This window comes from Oncorhynchus mykiss, chromosome 17 (genome assembly GCF_057628025.1).
Source record: "Oncorhynchus mykiss isolate SJ-2025 chromosome 17, ASM5762802v1, whole genome shotgun sequence".
NCBI lineage: Eukaryota > Metazoa > Chordata > Actinopteri > Salmoniformes > Salmonidae > Oncorhynchus > Oncorhynchus mykiss.
Genome location: NC_143038.1, coordinates 33,765,717 through 33,781,846, shown reverse-complemented (window position 1 = coordinate 33,781,846; position 16,130 = coordinate 33,765,717). Strand labels below are relative to the sequence as shown.

The 16,130-nt window shown below is 46.4% G+C and overlaps 1 protein-coding gene across 10 annotated transcripts in view; it reads left to right on the top strand.

Annotated features, from left to right (window-relative positions):
• Positions 1 to 16,130, top strand: part of LOC110494951 (msx2-interacting protein) — a 31,564-nt gene that overhangs the window by 5,603 nt on the left and 9,831 nt on the right. For 2 of the 10 annotated variants that reach the window (XM_036948165.2, XM_090205259.1), the window contains exons 2-11: positions 713 to 1,033; positions 3,768 to 4,253; positions 4,529 to 4,692; positions 4,927 to 5,127; positions 5,287 to 5,438; positions 5,548 to 5,673; positions 7,375 to 7,488; positions 7,614 to 7,727; positions 7,822 to 7,922; positions 8,060 to 16,073. In XM_036948165.2, coding sequence (XP_036804060.2) covers positions 713 to 1,033; positions 3,768 to 4,253; positions 4,529 to 4,692; positions 4,927 to 5,127; positions 5,287 to 5,438; positions 5,548 to 5,673; positions 7,375 to 7,488; positions 7,614 to 7,727; positions 7,822 to 7,922; positions 8,060 to 16,073 — 9,793 coding nt within the window. Of the gene's footprint in view, positions 1 to 712; positions 2,807 to 3,767; positions 4,254 to 4,528; positions 4,693 to 4,926; positions 5,128 to 5,286; positions 5,439 to 5,547; positions 5,674 to 7,374; positions 7,489 to 7,613; positions 7,728 to 7,821; positions 7,923 to 8,059; positions 16,074 to 16,130 lie in introns of all 10 variants that reach the window. The other 8 variants (XM_036948169.2, XM_090205258.1, XM_090205254.1 and 5 more) reach the window with 8 other exon arrangements.

Genomic DNA, 16,130 nt, shown 5'->3' with positions numbered 1-16,130 from the left:
AGCTGTTATTTGGCAGAGAGGATCTGAACTATTCTTTTGTTATTAGTCTATTAAATAATTTACCACCTGGTGATGTGACCATGGAAGGCCAAAACTCCATCCCACCAAAACAGGCTGAAATTTCAAGTGGTGTTTTCAGAATACTCTTACACTAAAAGGGCATTATCGTTTTCATGGTATTATTCCAACCTCAGTGTGGAAAATGATATGTAAATAAAACAATCTAGTTTTTTACTTTACTAGGCCTTTAACCAATTGACCACATGTTGATGTCATCATGGAAAAGCCGAAACCCCCGCCCATGCAAACCTACTGATTTAGAAGGTTCTGTGTAGATTGTATTTTTAACCAGCAACTTTCAGGAATAACACTGATCAACAATTTTCACACTGACAGCGTTAGTTTCATCAGCTGTTGTACAATATGATACAAAACACAGGAAAAACAGAATTGCGCTGTGGTGGGCCTTTTAAGATGAGCAAAGACATTATTCCTTTGTTTTTTATTTTTTTTACCACACCAAGGTCACAAAAGGCTTGGCCCTCCACTAATGTTAATTTAACTAATTGGCTGGCAAAAGCAGACTCCTGTGTTTTCTTTGCTGTTTAATCATGTTTTTCCAACTGATGATTATGCTCATGAGTGAAGGGACACGTACATAGTCCTCTCAATAAAGTGTGACGTCTCTTCCCTTTTTGTTCTTGCTCCTCAGCTATGGACGCGTCGAGAGCGTCAAGGTCCTGCGGAAGCGTGGGTCGGAGGGTGGCGTGGCAGCCTTTGTGGATTTTGTGGATATCAAAAGTGCACAGAAGGCTCACAATGCTGTCAACAAGATGGGGGACAGGGACCTGCGCACTGACTACAATGAACCTGGGTCTGTCCCTAGTGCTGTTCGGGGCCTTGATGACAACCCCCCCTCAAGCAGTCACGGGCGGGATGTTTCAGGATTCTCTAGGGGGGCAGTGGGTCCAGTGTTTGGCCCCCCAGTGTCCATTCACACCAGAGAGGGGCGTTATGAACGGATAAGAGATGGGTAAGTGGACATGGTCACCTCTAAGGGATCAGGGTGTCAGTAAAAAAAAAAAGTTTTCTCCCGCAATCACATGATTTCCTTGTTGGGTTATTAATAGAACAAGGAGAATATATTCCTTACAGTTTCATATTAAGGTAACCTAGGAAACGAGCCCTTCTCCATCTGCACAGACCTGTCCTTTCTCACGGGATCTAAGTGAAATATTTATGCAAATCTATTGGTCATTTAAAGGTATGGATATGAGGTATTATCATTCAAAATTTCGGATTTATTGTGTGAGAAGTATCCTGCTTTCAAGTTGGATATTACACCTGTGGGGAATATCCTGGTGAGTTTGGATATATCACATTTGTTGGAATTTATCCTGGTGAATTTTTGGGGGTAATTAGATTTTCCGAACCATGGATTCTAACCACAATTTACCTGGGATCGTCGTTGCTTGGAAGTAAATCGTTGCCTGTGATGGATTTAATACCCCTATATTTTCTTGAGAATTATTTTCGGACAGGTTCATTTATGTATGGACTATACATCAGAAAAGACAGAGTATTTTTTTTCCACTGCTGGACATAAACTATTTTTCTGGATGTCTCCAAACCAAGGATGTCTGCTTCTTGTCTGGATTTAAATAACATCATGGACCAAAGGATGTAAGTTGCCATTGAAAGGATGTAAATTGGGTAGGCATCAGTCATCACAGTCCCATCAGTACATCATTCACCGCTGATTGATCATTTTCAGACAAGGAAACAATATTTTACAGGGTATTATTGTAATTTAGTAAGGTGATTATATCAAAAGGAACTAAAGAGAAACTGAGGAGTAACAGAACACTCATCAAGAAATTCCATGGAAATATTTTTGGGGAGAGCGATGGCCACGAAGACAACTGAAGACATGCATTTTGGATGTACCTGCCTCGTGGAAGAATGGATGTAACCCCTGTATTGGATGTAAGGATGTTGGGTATAGGATGTACACATGTGTAACTGCATTTCCATTGCTGGATTATTCCGCTCCAGTGTGGATTTAGCTGTATATCCTCTCAGCATCAGTATTTGGTTTGGGTTACGAACAAAGAATAGAAACATCAGCATTTTCAGCGAAAATCGAATGAAGACTGAAGCGGATGTCGTCTACACAAAGTGATGGGAGTAGACGGTCTATTTTGCCTTTGGGGTATGGAAAAGGCCTATTTTAAGGAATTCATTATGTTGCAGTGGACTAGGATTATTCCATACATTTTGGTGAGAGAAGATACTGTTTTTTTTTTTTACGGGAGTGTATGCAAACTGGTTTCCTAGTTTTGAATAATACCAGTCTCTCTTTTGGACAGTAGTATGCAGACAATTCCTGCTTTTTTTGCTTCTTTATACTAGGTTACCATAAGCAAATTGGACATATTTTCAGTCTGGCCCATCTCTAGTGTTAATTTTGGAATGCACTGTGTGTGTGACTCATTTTTTTTTTTTTTTTTTTCTTCAAATCATACCTTTACTACTGCATCAATATTTGTCTTAAGAAATCCATTGCTTTGGTTATTTTGTTTTCTTCTTTTTTCCATCAAACAAAGAGATTAAGAAATTACGGATTATACCTCAGATACCTACCTAACCTGCTGTTCTTCTCGAACGTCGAAGACTGTACGCATGATGACAAAATAAACATTTTTGCTCTTTTTTTTCTAAAAAAAACAAAAACATCCTGCTCACACCATTCTGTCCTCCTAGATTGTATTTGGGATTATAGGTTCGGTTACCGCTTTTGGAAAAGGTTGGTATTGTCCTGCCCTCTGCATCTCTTTTCCTAACCCAGATTTGCACCCTTGTCTCTTTCCTCGTCTCCTGCACTAATTGTTAGAGCTTTTAGTGAAAAAGACACAGCTGCTTGGGCCAGGGGGCTTCTGCAGACACCATCTGTGCCAATGGCTTGTCTTCCTTGCTCTCTCGCTCTTATTTTTGCCCCTCCCTCTCCTGTCCTTCTCTCTCCCTTCTATGCTTTTGCTCCTCCTAGTTACTAGCTGTCTTAATATAGGCTAGTTCAGCTCCAGCAGGTCCGCCAGCATTTCCCTCACCTACGAGACCCCCCTGTTCTTACTTGATTCAGAAGTGGTATTTGATCTGAGGGAATAGGATTTGCCAAATGTGATGTGACACAGATTCCAGATGATTATAGTCAACGGTAGAGTTAAGTAGCTTTCCAGCCTATCATTATGGTTGTGGTAGTGTTACGTTTAGCCAAAATAAAATAAATTCTCACAATGTGTGTAGATGCATTCTTTAGTTTTGGCTTGGCCCTTATATTTGGTTCCATGTCCTTGGGTTACTTAACCTTGCTCTATGCCACTATCAGAATAGATCTGCCCCCATTTTATTAACGTATACAAGCTATTGTCTGTCAGCATAAATACTAGAGAAGGACGAAATAAAATGTACTACCTACCTACCTACCATCGTTTGAATTGACCAAATGTATTCTATTGTTCCTAATGGAATTACAAACCACTGTCTTCTATAGAACCAGCGCTCCGCAGCATTCCGGTTTTGTTTGTGTATTTAAGTTGACGTTTTAACAGTGCACTTGCCTATTTGAAACGTCATTGTATATTGGAACTGTCCAATAGTTATCTGCAAGTTTTTCTATAAGTATTTTTGGAGTCACAATAACAGACTCTCTCCCCCTCTTTCTCTCTCTCTTCCCTCTCTATCCATCCTTTGCATGTGTCTTCCAACAGCTCAGAGAGCCGGGAGCGTGCATATGATCACAGCCCCTATGGACACCATGAGCGCGGTGGCACTTTTGATAGACAGCGTCACTACAACGCAGACTATTACCGCGATCGCACCATGTTTGCAGCTGGAGTTAGCCCTGGGCCAGGAAGCGCCGGCGCTATGGGTGGGAGCTTTGAAACCCCGGAGCCTCATTTTGAGTCCAGGATCCGAGGAGATCCCTTCACCTTGTCTAGTGCTGCGCGGCGTGACCCCTATCGAGATGACCGAGGGCGTCGTGTTGACAGAACTTACCATCGCCGCAGTCGGTCATCTCATTCTTCACAATCTCGACACCCCTCCCCGCAAAGGACCACGGGGCAAACGCCCAAAGCCCCCCATTCCCCCAAAAGAGCCCCCCTCTCCCCAGGTAGAGGTCCACGCTCTAGGTCTCGTAGTAGGTCCTCTAGCTCTGATTCTGTCAGCAGCACCAGCAGTACCGGCAGTGGCAGGTAGGATGTGCTTTTGTGATGGTGCCGATGTTTGTTTGTTTGTCATGGATGGAGCACAATTCAGTCAATTAGCCCGTGTTGTAGACATGTGTGCAAGAGATGGAAACTTTCAATTTACCCAGTTGTAAAAGAGTTTAAAATACATTGCTTGACTGTAGGATTATGGAGAGAATTTCACTGATCTGAGATGCATACAGACATACCCTCTATTTAGTAATGTTAGCAGAAGACCCTCTGAACATTTCCCTCTTATCTCACATTTGTCCGCTTGGCAGCAGCGATTCAAACAGCAGCTCAAGTGATGGGTCTCATGCACGCTCTGTTCAGTCCTCTGCTACACATGCACCCCCCTCTCAGCCGTGCTCTATGGTTATGGAAGGTGACGAACCACGCAGAAGCTTTGGCATCCGGGTGCAGAACCTACCAGTGCGCTCCACAGGCGAGTATAGCAGTATACACACAAACATGCATTCTGGCTGCACTTTGCTGTGCACCATGACATTATGAAGGGGGTAACTAATAAATAGCGTACCTCCTCTGCTACAGTGAGCTGTAGAGCTAGCTTATCAAAGAAATTCTCACTTGGATTATCAACCTTTTAAATAACATTTAATTTTGTCCTTAACAATGCAGCTGCGTGACCTGTCAATTAACTGTCTGTTTCCCTCTCCAGACACAAGTTTAAAAGATGGACTGTTCCATGAGTTCAAGAAACATGGGAAAGTGACATCCGTGCAGATCCACGGGGCCTTGGAGGACCGATATGGTCTGGTGTTCTTCAGACAGCAGGAAGACCAAGAGAAAGCCCTCAACGTCTCCAAAGGAAAGCTTTTCTTCGGCATGATGATCGAGGTTTCTGCCTGGAACGGCCCTGGTATGGCAAATGTTTTAGATTGAATTACAGATGTGGTAATACATTTCAACAATAATTATTTGAGCTTGGGCCTTAAATACTAATGATGTGTATTGTCATTCACCTACTGTTGAGTGTACTTGTCTTGTTTGGTGATTGTAATAGAAGTCTTTCCCTCAGAAACAGAGAGCGAGAATGAATTCAGGCCTTTGGATGGACGGATTGATGAATTTCACCCCAAGGCGACTAGGACCCTGTTTATCGGCAACTTGGAGAAGACCACCAGTTACCAACAACTACTTGATATCTTTCAGCGCTTTGGAGAGATTGTGGTATGTGTGTTACTGGCCACTGAAAGGTTAAGCAAGTGAAATGTCACCTCTAAAAAAAAAATAGATATATATATATTTTTTTTAATCCATTTTGTCATCCCTCCCACAGGATATTGACATTAAAAAGGTTAATGGTGTTCCTCAATACGCCTTTGTGCAGTATTCTGATATTGTCAGTGTCTGCAAAGCTATAAAGAAGATGGATGGAGAGTATTTGGGGAGCAACCGGCTCAAGGTATTATTCTTAAATCTATATTGCCCTAAACTCTTATGTACAGTGCATTTGGAAGGTATTCAGACCCCTTCCCCTTTTCCACATTTTGTTACTTACATTACAGCGTTATCCTAAAATGTCTTCAATAAAACCAAAAATCCTTATCAATCTACACACTACCCCATATTGACACATGCTCATTTATAAAAAAATATATAAAAAAAAAACAGAAATACCATAAGTACTCAGACCCTTTGCTATGAGACTTGAAAATTGAGCTCAGGTGCATCCGGTTTCCATTGATCATCCTTGATGTTTCAACAACTTGAGGGGGTGTGGTAAATTCAGTTGATTGGACATGATTTTGAAAGGCACACACCTGTCTATAAAGTCCCACAGTTGACAGTGCATGTCAGATCAAAAACCAAGCCATGAGGTCGAAGAAATTGTACGTAGAGCTCTGAGATAGGATTGTGTCGAGGCACAGATCTGGGGAAGGGTACCAAAAACATTTCTGCAGCATTGAAGGTCCCCAAGATCACATTGGCCTCCATTATTTTTAAATGGAAGAAGTTTGGAACCACCAAGACTCTTCCTAGAGCTGGCCGCCCGGCCAAACTGAGCAATCGGGGGAGAAGGGCCTTGGTCAGGGAGGTGACCAAGAACCCAATAGTTACTTTGACAGAGCTCCTGAGTTCCTCTGTGGAGATGGGAGAACCCTCAGAAGGACAACCATCTCTGCAGCACTCCACCAATCAGGCCTTTATGCTAGTGTGGCCAGATGGAAGCCACTCTTCAGTAAAAGGCACATGACAGCCTGCTTGGTGTTTGCCAAAGGGCACATAAAGGACATGAAAAACAAGATTCTCTGGTCTGATGAAACCAAGATTGAACTATTTGGCCTGAATGCTAAGCATCACATCTGGAGGAAACTTGGCACCATCTCTATGGTGAAGCGTGGTGGTGGCAGCGTCCTGCTGTGGGGATGCTCTTCAGAAGCAGGGATTGGGAGACTAGTCATGATCGAGGGAAAGATGGAACAGAGAGATCCTTGATGAGAACCTGCTCAGGAGCTCTGACTGGGGCAAAGTTTCACCTTCCAACAGGACAACGACTCTAAGCACACAGCAAAGACAACGCAGGAGTGACTTCTGGACAAGTTTCTGAATGTCCTTGAGTGGGCCAGCCAGAACCCGGACTTGAACCCGATCTAACATTTCTGAAGAGACCTGAAAATAGCTGTGCAGTGGCGCTCCCCATCCAACCTGATAGAGCTTGAGAGGATCTGTAGAGACGAATGGGAGAAACTCCCCAAATACAGGTGTGCCAAGCTTGTAGCGTCATACCCAAGAAGATTCAAGGCTGTAATCGCTGCTAGAGGTGCTTCAACAAAGTACTGATTAAAGGGTCTGAATACCTATTTAAATGTGATATTTTGGTTTTTAATTTTGAACATAATAGCAAACATTTCTAAAAATATTTTTTGCTTTGTCATTGTGGGGTATTGTGTGTGTGTGTGTATAATGATGAGGGGGGAGGGACTATTTAATACATTTTAGAGTAAGGCTGTAACATAAAATGTGGAAAAAGTCCAGGGGACTGAGTACTTTCCAAATGCACTCTGTTAGTACAAAAGGAATTGAGTTCAGTGATAATGAAGTAACCTTAGCAATATTATTTTCCCTGTTTCTTCATCCTTGTCTTGTTCTGTCTCCTTTGCAGCTGGGTTTTGGGAAGAGTATGCCCACAACATGTGTTTGGCTGGACGGTTTGGCTTCCAACATCACAGAGCAATATCTCACACGTCACTTCTGCCGCTATGGACATGTAGTCAAGGTCCATACTCTTTTTTTTTTTTTTTCTTTTTTTTCCCCCCTCCAATATTTTTTAGGTCCCTGACATTCTATTAGACTATATTAGACATGTTATTCTAAACATGATTTTCCCTTTTCTTCCTATAGGTGGTGTTTGACAGGTTGAAGGGGATGGCTCTCATCTTGTATAACAACACAGATTTTGCACAGGCAGCTGTCAGGGAGACCAAAGGCTGGAAGATTGGCGGCAACAAAATCAAGGTATGACTAAACGAGTGTGACTTACTCGTGACTGACAGTTTCACAGTAAACCAGGTGAAAGGAGACAAATTGTTGATTTGTTTTCTGTCTGCAGGTGGATTTTGCCAGCCAGGAGAGTCAGATGGCTTTTTATCGCTCTATGCAGGCCTCTGGGCAAGACATTAGAGACTTCTACGAAATTCCAACTGAAAGAAGGTAAAGTTCACATTTTGTTATGTGAGGTGAATGCATTTGAGGGATTACTTTGAATAACTGTTTTCGGGTGTACTTTGATCTCACTTCAATGTTCTTATTGTTTCCTCTCTCCTATTCCACAACCCCCTTCTTTACAGAGAGGAACGACCAAGACCTCCATACCATGAGTTCTCAGCAGAAAGAGCCTACTTTGAGAATGCACGCACCCCTGGCACCATTTACCCCGAAGATCCTCGCCGAGACTATCCTGCCCGCAGCCGTGAGCGGTATTCTGAACTGGAGCACTACCAGGGAGAACACTTTGACCCACGCTACCATGAAGACCCCCGGGAGTTCAGGGATTATCGAGATCCTTTTGAGCAGGACATTCGGAAGTACACATACATCCAGAGGGAGCGAGAAAGGGAGCGGGAGCGCTTTGAGGCAGACCATGGCATGTGGAGCCCCTCTCATCCACGGCGCCCGATCACCCCTTCTGCCTCCCCTTCACCATCTGAGCGTGCTCCCAGAGACCCAGAGCGACGGGTCTACAGTCAATCCTCTGAGCGAAGTGGTAGTTGCAGCTCACTCTCACCACCACGCTTTGACAAGACTGACAAGGCTCCTCCTTTGGAACATGGAGCCAGCTCTAAGAGTGAGAGGTTGGAAAAAGACATCCACCTGGTTGAACCTGAGCGTGTTGCTGGGGCTGAGAAGAGCAAGCGGGGGAGACGAAAGGAGAAAGGTGACAAAGAAAAAGGGGAGAAGAGTAAGTCAAGGAAAGCAAAGGTGCAATCTCCCAGCATCCCACCATCTGAGACAGAGCTAGAACCCAGCCTGGATGGAGGCTCTGGAAGGGGAAAGGTGTCAGACCAGGACAGCCTTGACAGACAGCGGTATAAAGGTGACAACGACCCTCCTTCAGATCCGACAACGTCAACCTCTCGCCATGAGCCTGTAAAAAGTGAGAGGCTTGAGTCGGGGAAAGGTGAGAACGCAGACAAGGATGGTAAAACACGATCCAGAAAACACCAAAAATCTGACACGGGAAATGATGGGAAAGATCCATCAGTGGATTCTGATCGGTTGGCTGCGAGGAAGAGGCGCTTTGGAGATGCCAGTGGGAGAACCATTCGACAGAAGAGGAGAAGGCTGGAAGATGAGGATGGGAGTCAACCCCAAGACTTTGGAGCTAGCACTGCCTTTACAAAAGAGATTGATGGTGACAGAAAGTCTCAGCAAAAAGACTCTCAGCGGAGGGATTCAAGATCCAAATCAGAGAGACTGGTGTTTCTTGGCAGTCATAAAGAGGGTCAGGATCCTGCAATGAGAGGACAAGAAGAGCTGCCCGAGGGGAGCATGGACCCTATGGACTCAAAACGCCACAGTATGTCCAGAAGGTTCTCCCATGATGGGAACATGGACCAAGACAATGCAAGAAATCAAGATCCACAGAGTCCTTTCAAATATGGTGCACAAGACAATGACAAGGGTGTCAAGGAAGAGCCTCTGGATATTGATCTCTCCCAAAGTTACCGCAAACAGATGGAGCAAAGGAGGCTCCACCAACAGCTTCAAGAGCCAGACAAACAAGAAAAAGCTGGGAGTCCACAAGGCTTAGAAACGGAGGACCTGGAACACCGCAGTCTGGTACATGAAGTGGGCAAGCCACCTCAAGATGTCACAGATCATTTCCCATCTCATAAACTCAAGAAACTAGAGCAATTTGATGCAGATATCAGTGCCAAGAGGGGGGACCGTGTCTACAGGAGCTTCCGGCAAAAGAGTGAAGATCCTGAGTGGCACAACACTGCATCTCCAGGCTTGCAACACTTCTCTCATCATGCTGAGCAGGACTTTGCTGAATCTTCACATCTCAGGGAGGTTAAAACGGAGGATAAAAGCCACCCAGACCTGGAGCTGGCAGTCAAAAGGACACATACAACGCAAATGTCCAAGCCAAGCACTCCTTTACAACTTAGTGAAGAAGAGCGGGAAAAACAGTGGGAGAGCAGAGTCAAGCAAGATTTTTTACCTGACTTAAACTTCTCCAGAGGCATTGGAAAAAATACACACAATCGCAAGCGTTTGGAGTATGGAATTTTGCAAGATTTGGAGCCTGGGGAAGTACGATCCGATTCCGAAGAGGATAGAGAGCACAAACCACAATCTCCTATGCCCTCCACTTCTATGCCTTTCTCTGACGGGCAACGAGTGGACAGATTTTCAGACCCCAAGCTTGCCACTTTGGAGAGGATGAAGTTCTACTCCTTTGCACTTGACCAGACCATCACACCAGATACCAAGGCCCTGCTAGAGCGAGCAAAGTCTCTGTCCTCCTCTAGGGAGGACAACTGGTCTTTCTTGGATTATGATTCACACTTTGCTGGTTTGCGCAGCAGGAAAGATACTGAAAAGGTTGAGTCAGCACCACGGCCTACACCCTCTTGGTACATGAAGAAGAAGAAGATTCGCAGTGGTGGGTCTGAAGACAAACTAGATGACAGGAAGGAAGACCCCAAGCCCAAGCCAGAGGAACATGAACGCAGGGAACTGTTTGCCTCCCGTTTCCTACACAGCTCAATCTTTGAGCAGGACTCAAGACGTCTTCAGCACCTAGAGCGAAAGCATGAGGACCCTGAGCAAAGTCCGGCTCAACAAACTGGTCAGCTAGGCCTGGCAGATGGGCAGCCTGACACAGAACCAGTTGTCCTCTTCCATAGCCGCTTTTTAGAGTTCACGCGGCTGCAACAGCAGAAAGACCAACAGTTACATGAAGTAAAAAGAGCAGATTCTGTAGATAGTAATAGGTTGGAGAAGTCACTGGAGGCAGAACAGCAACCTCTGCAGTTTCCTAAAACCTCAGAACCGGTCATGGATCCAGAGACTAAACCTACTAGCCCTGCTGAGAACCACATGATTTCCCAGCCCCCACTTATGCCCAAGGAGATGTCTCCACCTAAGCAAATGTCTCCACCCCTTCCACCCAAGGAAATGTCTCCACCCCTTCCATCCAAGGTAATGTCTCCACCCCTTCCATCCAAGGTAATGTCTCCACCCCTTCCACCCAAGGAAATGGCTCCACCCCTTCCACCCAAGGAAATGGCTCCACCCCTTCCACCCAAGGAAATGACTCCACCCAAGCACACGTCTCCACCCCTTCCACCCAAGGAAATGTCTCCACCCAAGCATACGTCTCCACCCCTTCCACCCAAGGAAATGTCTCCACCCAAGCACACGTCTCCACCCCTTCCACCCAAGGAAATGTCTCCACCCAAGCACACGTCTCCACCCCTTCCACCCAAGGAAATGTCTCCACCCAAGCACACGTCTCCACCCCTTCCACCCAAGGAAATGTCTCCACCCCTTCCACCCAAGGAAATGTCTCCACCCAAGCATACTTCTCCACCCCTTCCACCCAAGGAAATGTCGCCACCCCTTCCACCCAAGGAAATGTTTCCACCTCTTCCACCCAAAGAGATGTCTCCAATAGTGGAAACACATGACCAGTTTACTCCAGAGCCAAAGGGTCCAGAGCCAGCTGCACCCGAACCTTTGACAAAAGAAAACAGAGAAAATGAACAGCTCCCTCCCCTCCTGCAAATACCTCCGTGTGAGATGTTGACCCCTGCTTCTGTTAATTTAGTAGCCCCTGAGCACATCCGTTCTGTGAGAAAAGTTAAAAGAACCCCTAGTGGAGAGAAATCTGAAGATATAGCTCAGGATATTCAAATATTGAACCCCGAGCAGTCTTCCAGCAGTGATTGCCTTCATGAAACATCAGTGAGTAGTTTTGTACCAGAGCCTGAGCTGGCGGCACCTGAATTACCACCTGTATTTTTAAGTTCCACACCACCTAACCCTGTTGAGGAGATGGAGGTTTCAAAATATGATACCAACACTGACAATACAGACACTCATACAGAGGTGGAAAAGAAACTTGAACTCAATCAGACCCAGGTGCTTGTTGATAATGAAACCAGTGATGAGTCAATTTCACCACCTCAAAAGTCCAAGAACAAAAAGAGTAAGTCTCCTACTCAAGTCCCACTGACTCCTTTGGTTTCAACAACTAGTTCAGAGAAACCGCTTACCCGCAAGAGTGAACGCACAAAACGTGCATCATCCCCAAGAGCAGAGTCTTCAAAGGGAAACTCAGATTCCAAATCCACAGGCAAGTCTCCCATACATGGAGCAGACCCTGAACATGGCACAGAGCAGAGTATATCTGTTGGAAGAGCAAGGCGTAGAAATGTGAAATCTGTGTATGCCACCCCAGTTGAGGAAGATGCCACTAAGGGGGCTGGAAAGGATGTAACTGAGTCACCCCGCACTGCACGGAAACGAGGTGGAGACAAAGACAAGGAAGCAGCCCCTCAGCAACCGTTAGAGCAGGATTCCCTTGCACCTATTACTTCAAGGCGGGGACGTCCCCCTAAGAATCGGCGACAAGGAGAGGACATGTTAACAGCTAAAGGGGATAGATCGAAAATGGAGACCAAGGATACAGACTCCAATGAATCAGAGAGTAGTGAAAGAATTTCAAAAGTGTCAAAAGGCAGACATTCTCCTCATGGTCATAAAGCTTTGGCAAGTCAATTACCCATGCCCATAGCGACTGGATCAAGTAGGAAGGGGGACAAAACTGAACCACCTGAAGATGTTTCTCAGCAGATGGATTTTACAGAAGACAGTTTGGCCATGCAGAATTGCACTGTCTCATATAAGGAAGATACTGTAGCACCAGGTGTGACAAAGAAAGAGGAGAATGTTAAGCAACAACTAGGAACAGAGAAATCACGAGATAAAGACAGGCAGAAAAAGGACCCTGTTGACGAGAAAGCCAGTGTAACTAAATTTGGCGAGAAAGAGTCTGAACCACCAGTTGTGGAAGAACAGCCTGTATTGGAGAAAATGGAGAAGAGTGGGAGAGGAAAAGCTCCACGCTTGACACGGACTCCAAAATCTCCTGTCCTCAAGAACCTGAAGATCAGACTAAATGTCACTGAGGTGAAAGATTTGCTTCAAATGGGGGATGAAGAACCTGAAAATGGGGATGATTCTTCTAAAAAGACCAAACCAGGCGAATCTACTAATGACCCATTATTAGAGTCTAGCCCAGGAAAAGATGTGAGTTCTAGCAACGAGGATAAAGATGAGAGCACACCAGAAACTAAGCCACCAATAGATCCTAAAACTTTGCTACAACAGGAACAGGAGCTTGAGCAAGCTGTGGAGAACATTGCTAAACTGACAGACCCAACCCTCCCAGCAGAGTCACCAACTCCACTTGCCCCACCATCTGCAGAATTAAAAATTGACACTGAAGAAGAGAAATCTGCCAATCCTGCTAGTGAGTATGAACTTGCTGCTGCCATTGATTCGATTATGGGTGAGGATATACCCGTCCCTCTGCCTCAAGAGCCGGTAATTAGTGCTGTTGTGGATTCAGACCTAGAGATTCCATCCTTCGTCCAGCCGACCAAGGGAGCTGAACCTGTTAGTAACATATCCCCTATTCAGGGGGAGTCCTTTTTCCCAACTACACCCAGGAAGGGTGCTAAGGGCAGAGCTAAAACACCGAAACGGTCTAAGAGCCAAAAATCAAACAAAAAGGACGCTGTAAAAGAAATTTCATCAGAACCAGAGAACACTTCTGTTATCACATCAGACAGCATACCCTCCAATTCACAGCCTGTTCCAGAAACTATTCCCTCAACCCCAGTTGCCGGTGTCATTACAACCACCTCTTGGAAGCCTAAAACTGAGCATTTGGCTCCTAAGGCTACGGACATGCCTAAAGAATCGAAGTTACCTCCAGTCCTTACAGAGCAACCTCCACCTCAACATCTGAAACCTGTCTGCCCCCAAACAAAAAGTCCCACTCTCCCAAAGCCTCAACAACAACCACCACCACCACCTGAGTGCATCTCACCTTCACTTTCTCCACCCCCAACCCGGCCAAACATCAGGCCCACACAACCAAGCAGGATACCAGTTTCCCCACCAGATTGGCTCAACCAGTCCAAGGACGCAGGTGTCCCTTCCTCTCCTAGAGCATCAGCAGCTTCCTTTGAGAACCCAGCAATTCCCTCTGACACTGAGCCCTTGGAGACTGAGTGTAACAACAGTGACTTGCGTAGGATTCTCATGAAGCACAAAAATGTTTCACTCCCAGTCCCATGCAGTAGTTCTGTTCCTAGCAATTTGGGCACCTTATCCCTTAGGGATCCTCCACACCTACCTGAAAGTAATACCCCAATGGTTGCTGTGACGAGTAAGACCTCTCTTAATGACAACAGGCCGCATCCAGCTCAGCCTGTAGTCCGGCCCCCAGCCTCACTACCATCCCCTGAGTCAAAGTCTGTCATTTCTGTTATTGCCTCCACTGCCACCTCTGTTATCAGTCGTGTTTGCAATCCACCTGACATGGAGAAGGTTAATATGTCAGTTGACAGAAATCCCATAGTGGACATGCCACTTCCCAAGCAGACATACAGGCCGCCCAGCATGGAGGACAGGGACAGTGGTTCGTACCATGGACCATCAGTTGGCGAGGAGGGTGGAAGTGCTGGGAGGTACTTGGTTGAGAGCTCTGGTCTGGGTACTGGCTCCAGCCCAGGTCTAAGGGTGAATACCTCAGAGGGAGTGGTGGTGTTGAGTCACTCAGGGCAGATCAAGGAGGGACCACAGAGGATAAGTGCCAAAATCAGCCAGATCCCACCAGCTACTGTAGTTGACATGGAATCTCAGCAGCTAGTGTCCATGCCCCAGATAAAACAGGAGATGTATACCCACTCCCAGTCAAACACTCCAAAGTGTCCTCCAATACAGACAGACCATGGGCACCTTAAGACGCAACAAACGGTTTCCTCCATTAAACAAGAAAACACTGGTATGGAAAAGTTAGAATCTCCCTACCCATCAGGGCCTCAAGGAGGAGTCGTGAAGAGGCTTCAGCAGACAGTTGGTAATCCACAAGGGATGGGTTACCATCATTCAGAGTTCACAATGTTATTGAAGCATCCAAAGAAAGTGGATGGGGCTGACGCTATGAACGCTGATGGGTGTAAACCATCTTGGACCTCTGCCATAAGTCCTGCAATGAGCCTGCCCTCTCCGGCTGGCAACCATGTAGGCTTTGTTCCCGGTTCGGCCACTGACAGAACTCCCTCACATCTCAGTGGGGTCAAACAGGAGCCCCGTTCTCCTCGCAAGTTAGGCCATCCACATTCTCCGTTCACTAAAGTGTCCTCTCCCATCGGCTCCTCCTCTCCCAAAGGTCTCCCTGGGATGCTGCCCTCTAGCTTGCCCGCCATGCAGCAATATGTCACCAGTGTTCACCACCCTGAGCAGTCTGTCATCATGCAACCTCACAGTGCTCACGGTGGCATTGGAAGGATGTCACCCCATCGTGCCTCCCAAGCAATCCCCATGGGGCACCTTGTCCAAGGAGAGGTCAGGGTGAACACGCCACCCCTATCTGTCATGAGTTTCGGGATGCATGGAGACCCTCTTGTCTCTCCCTGGTCTGGTCCTCTCCAGCAACGCCCCACCTCGCCCCAGGCGGTAGGCAGAGACATAGTCCTCAAGGTTAATCCTGGGAATGTGAGGGGCCATGAGGGTGAGCAAGACGATGCCAGGCGCTTCCATCAGGCCACAGGGAGACAATCTGCCACACAGCTGAAAGCAGAGACTATGCAGCCGGATCCCCGTGGGGCTCTACTTAGCGGGCTGCAGCTGGACCCGTACATGTCGCCCAGGGACTTACGTGTGCTCATGCACCACCCTCAGGGAGAGCGCTCGGCCCCAGAGCCACACCAGGGACACATCCAAGAGACTGTCCCACCCTCCTCAACATCGACCAACATCACCTCGTCGATGTCCCCGAGGGCACATCTGCTGGCTAAAGGTGTGTCCGAGAAGGATGTCACAAAGCCACAGGAGGTCAAGAGGCCACACTCTCCTCCGAAGGATGGGATGATGGGGTTTCGGCCAAGTATGGCCGCCATGGCGTCCCCCCAAAGGGTGCAGCTGCTGCCATCGGGGACGGGAGCTTCTTTCTCGGAGTATCCAGGAATTTACACCAACACCCGGGCCATCCATTCACAGATCACTGAGACCTCTCCTTTTGGGATCAACCAGGTACCTCTCAACATCACTTCTGCCTTAGTGAGTTAAATTTCTATTCAATGTAATTTTATATCTCCACAATTTAATAATGATCAT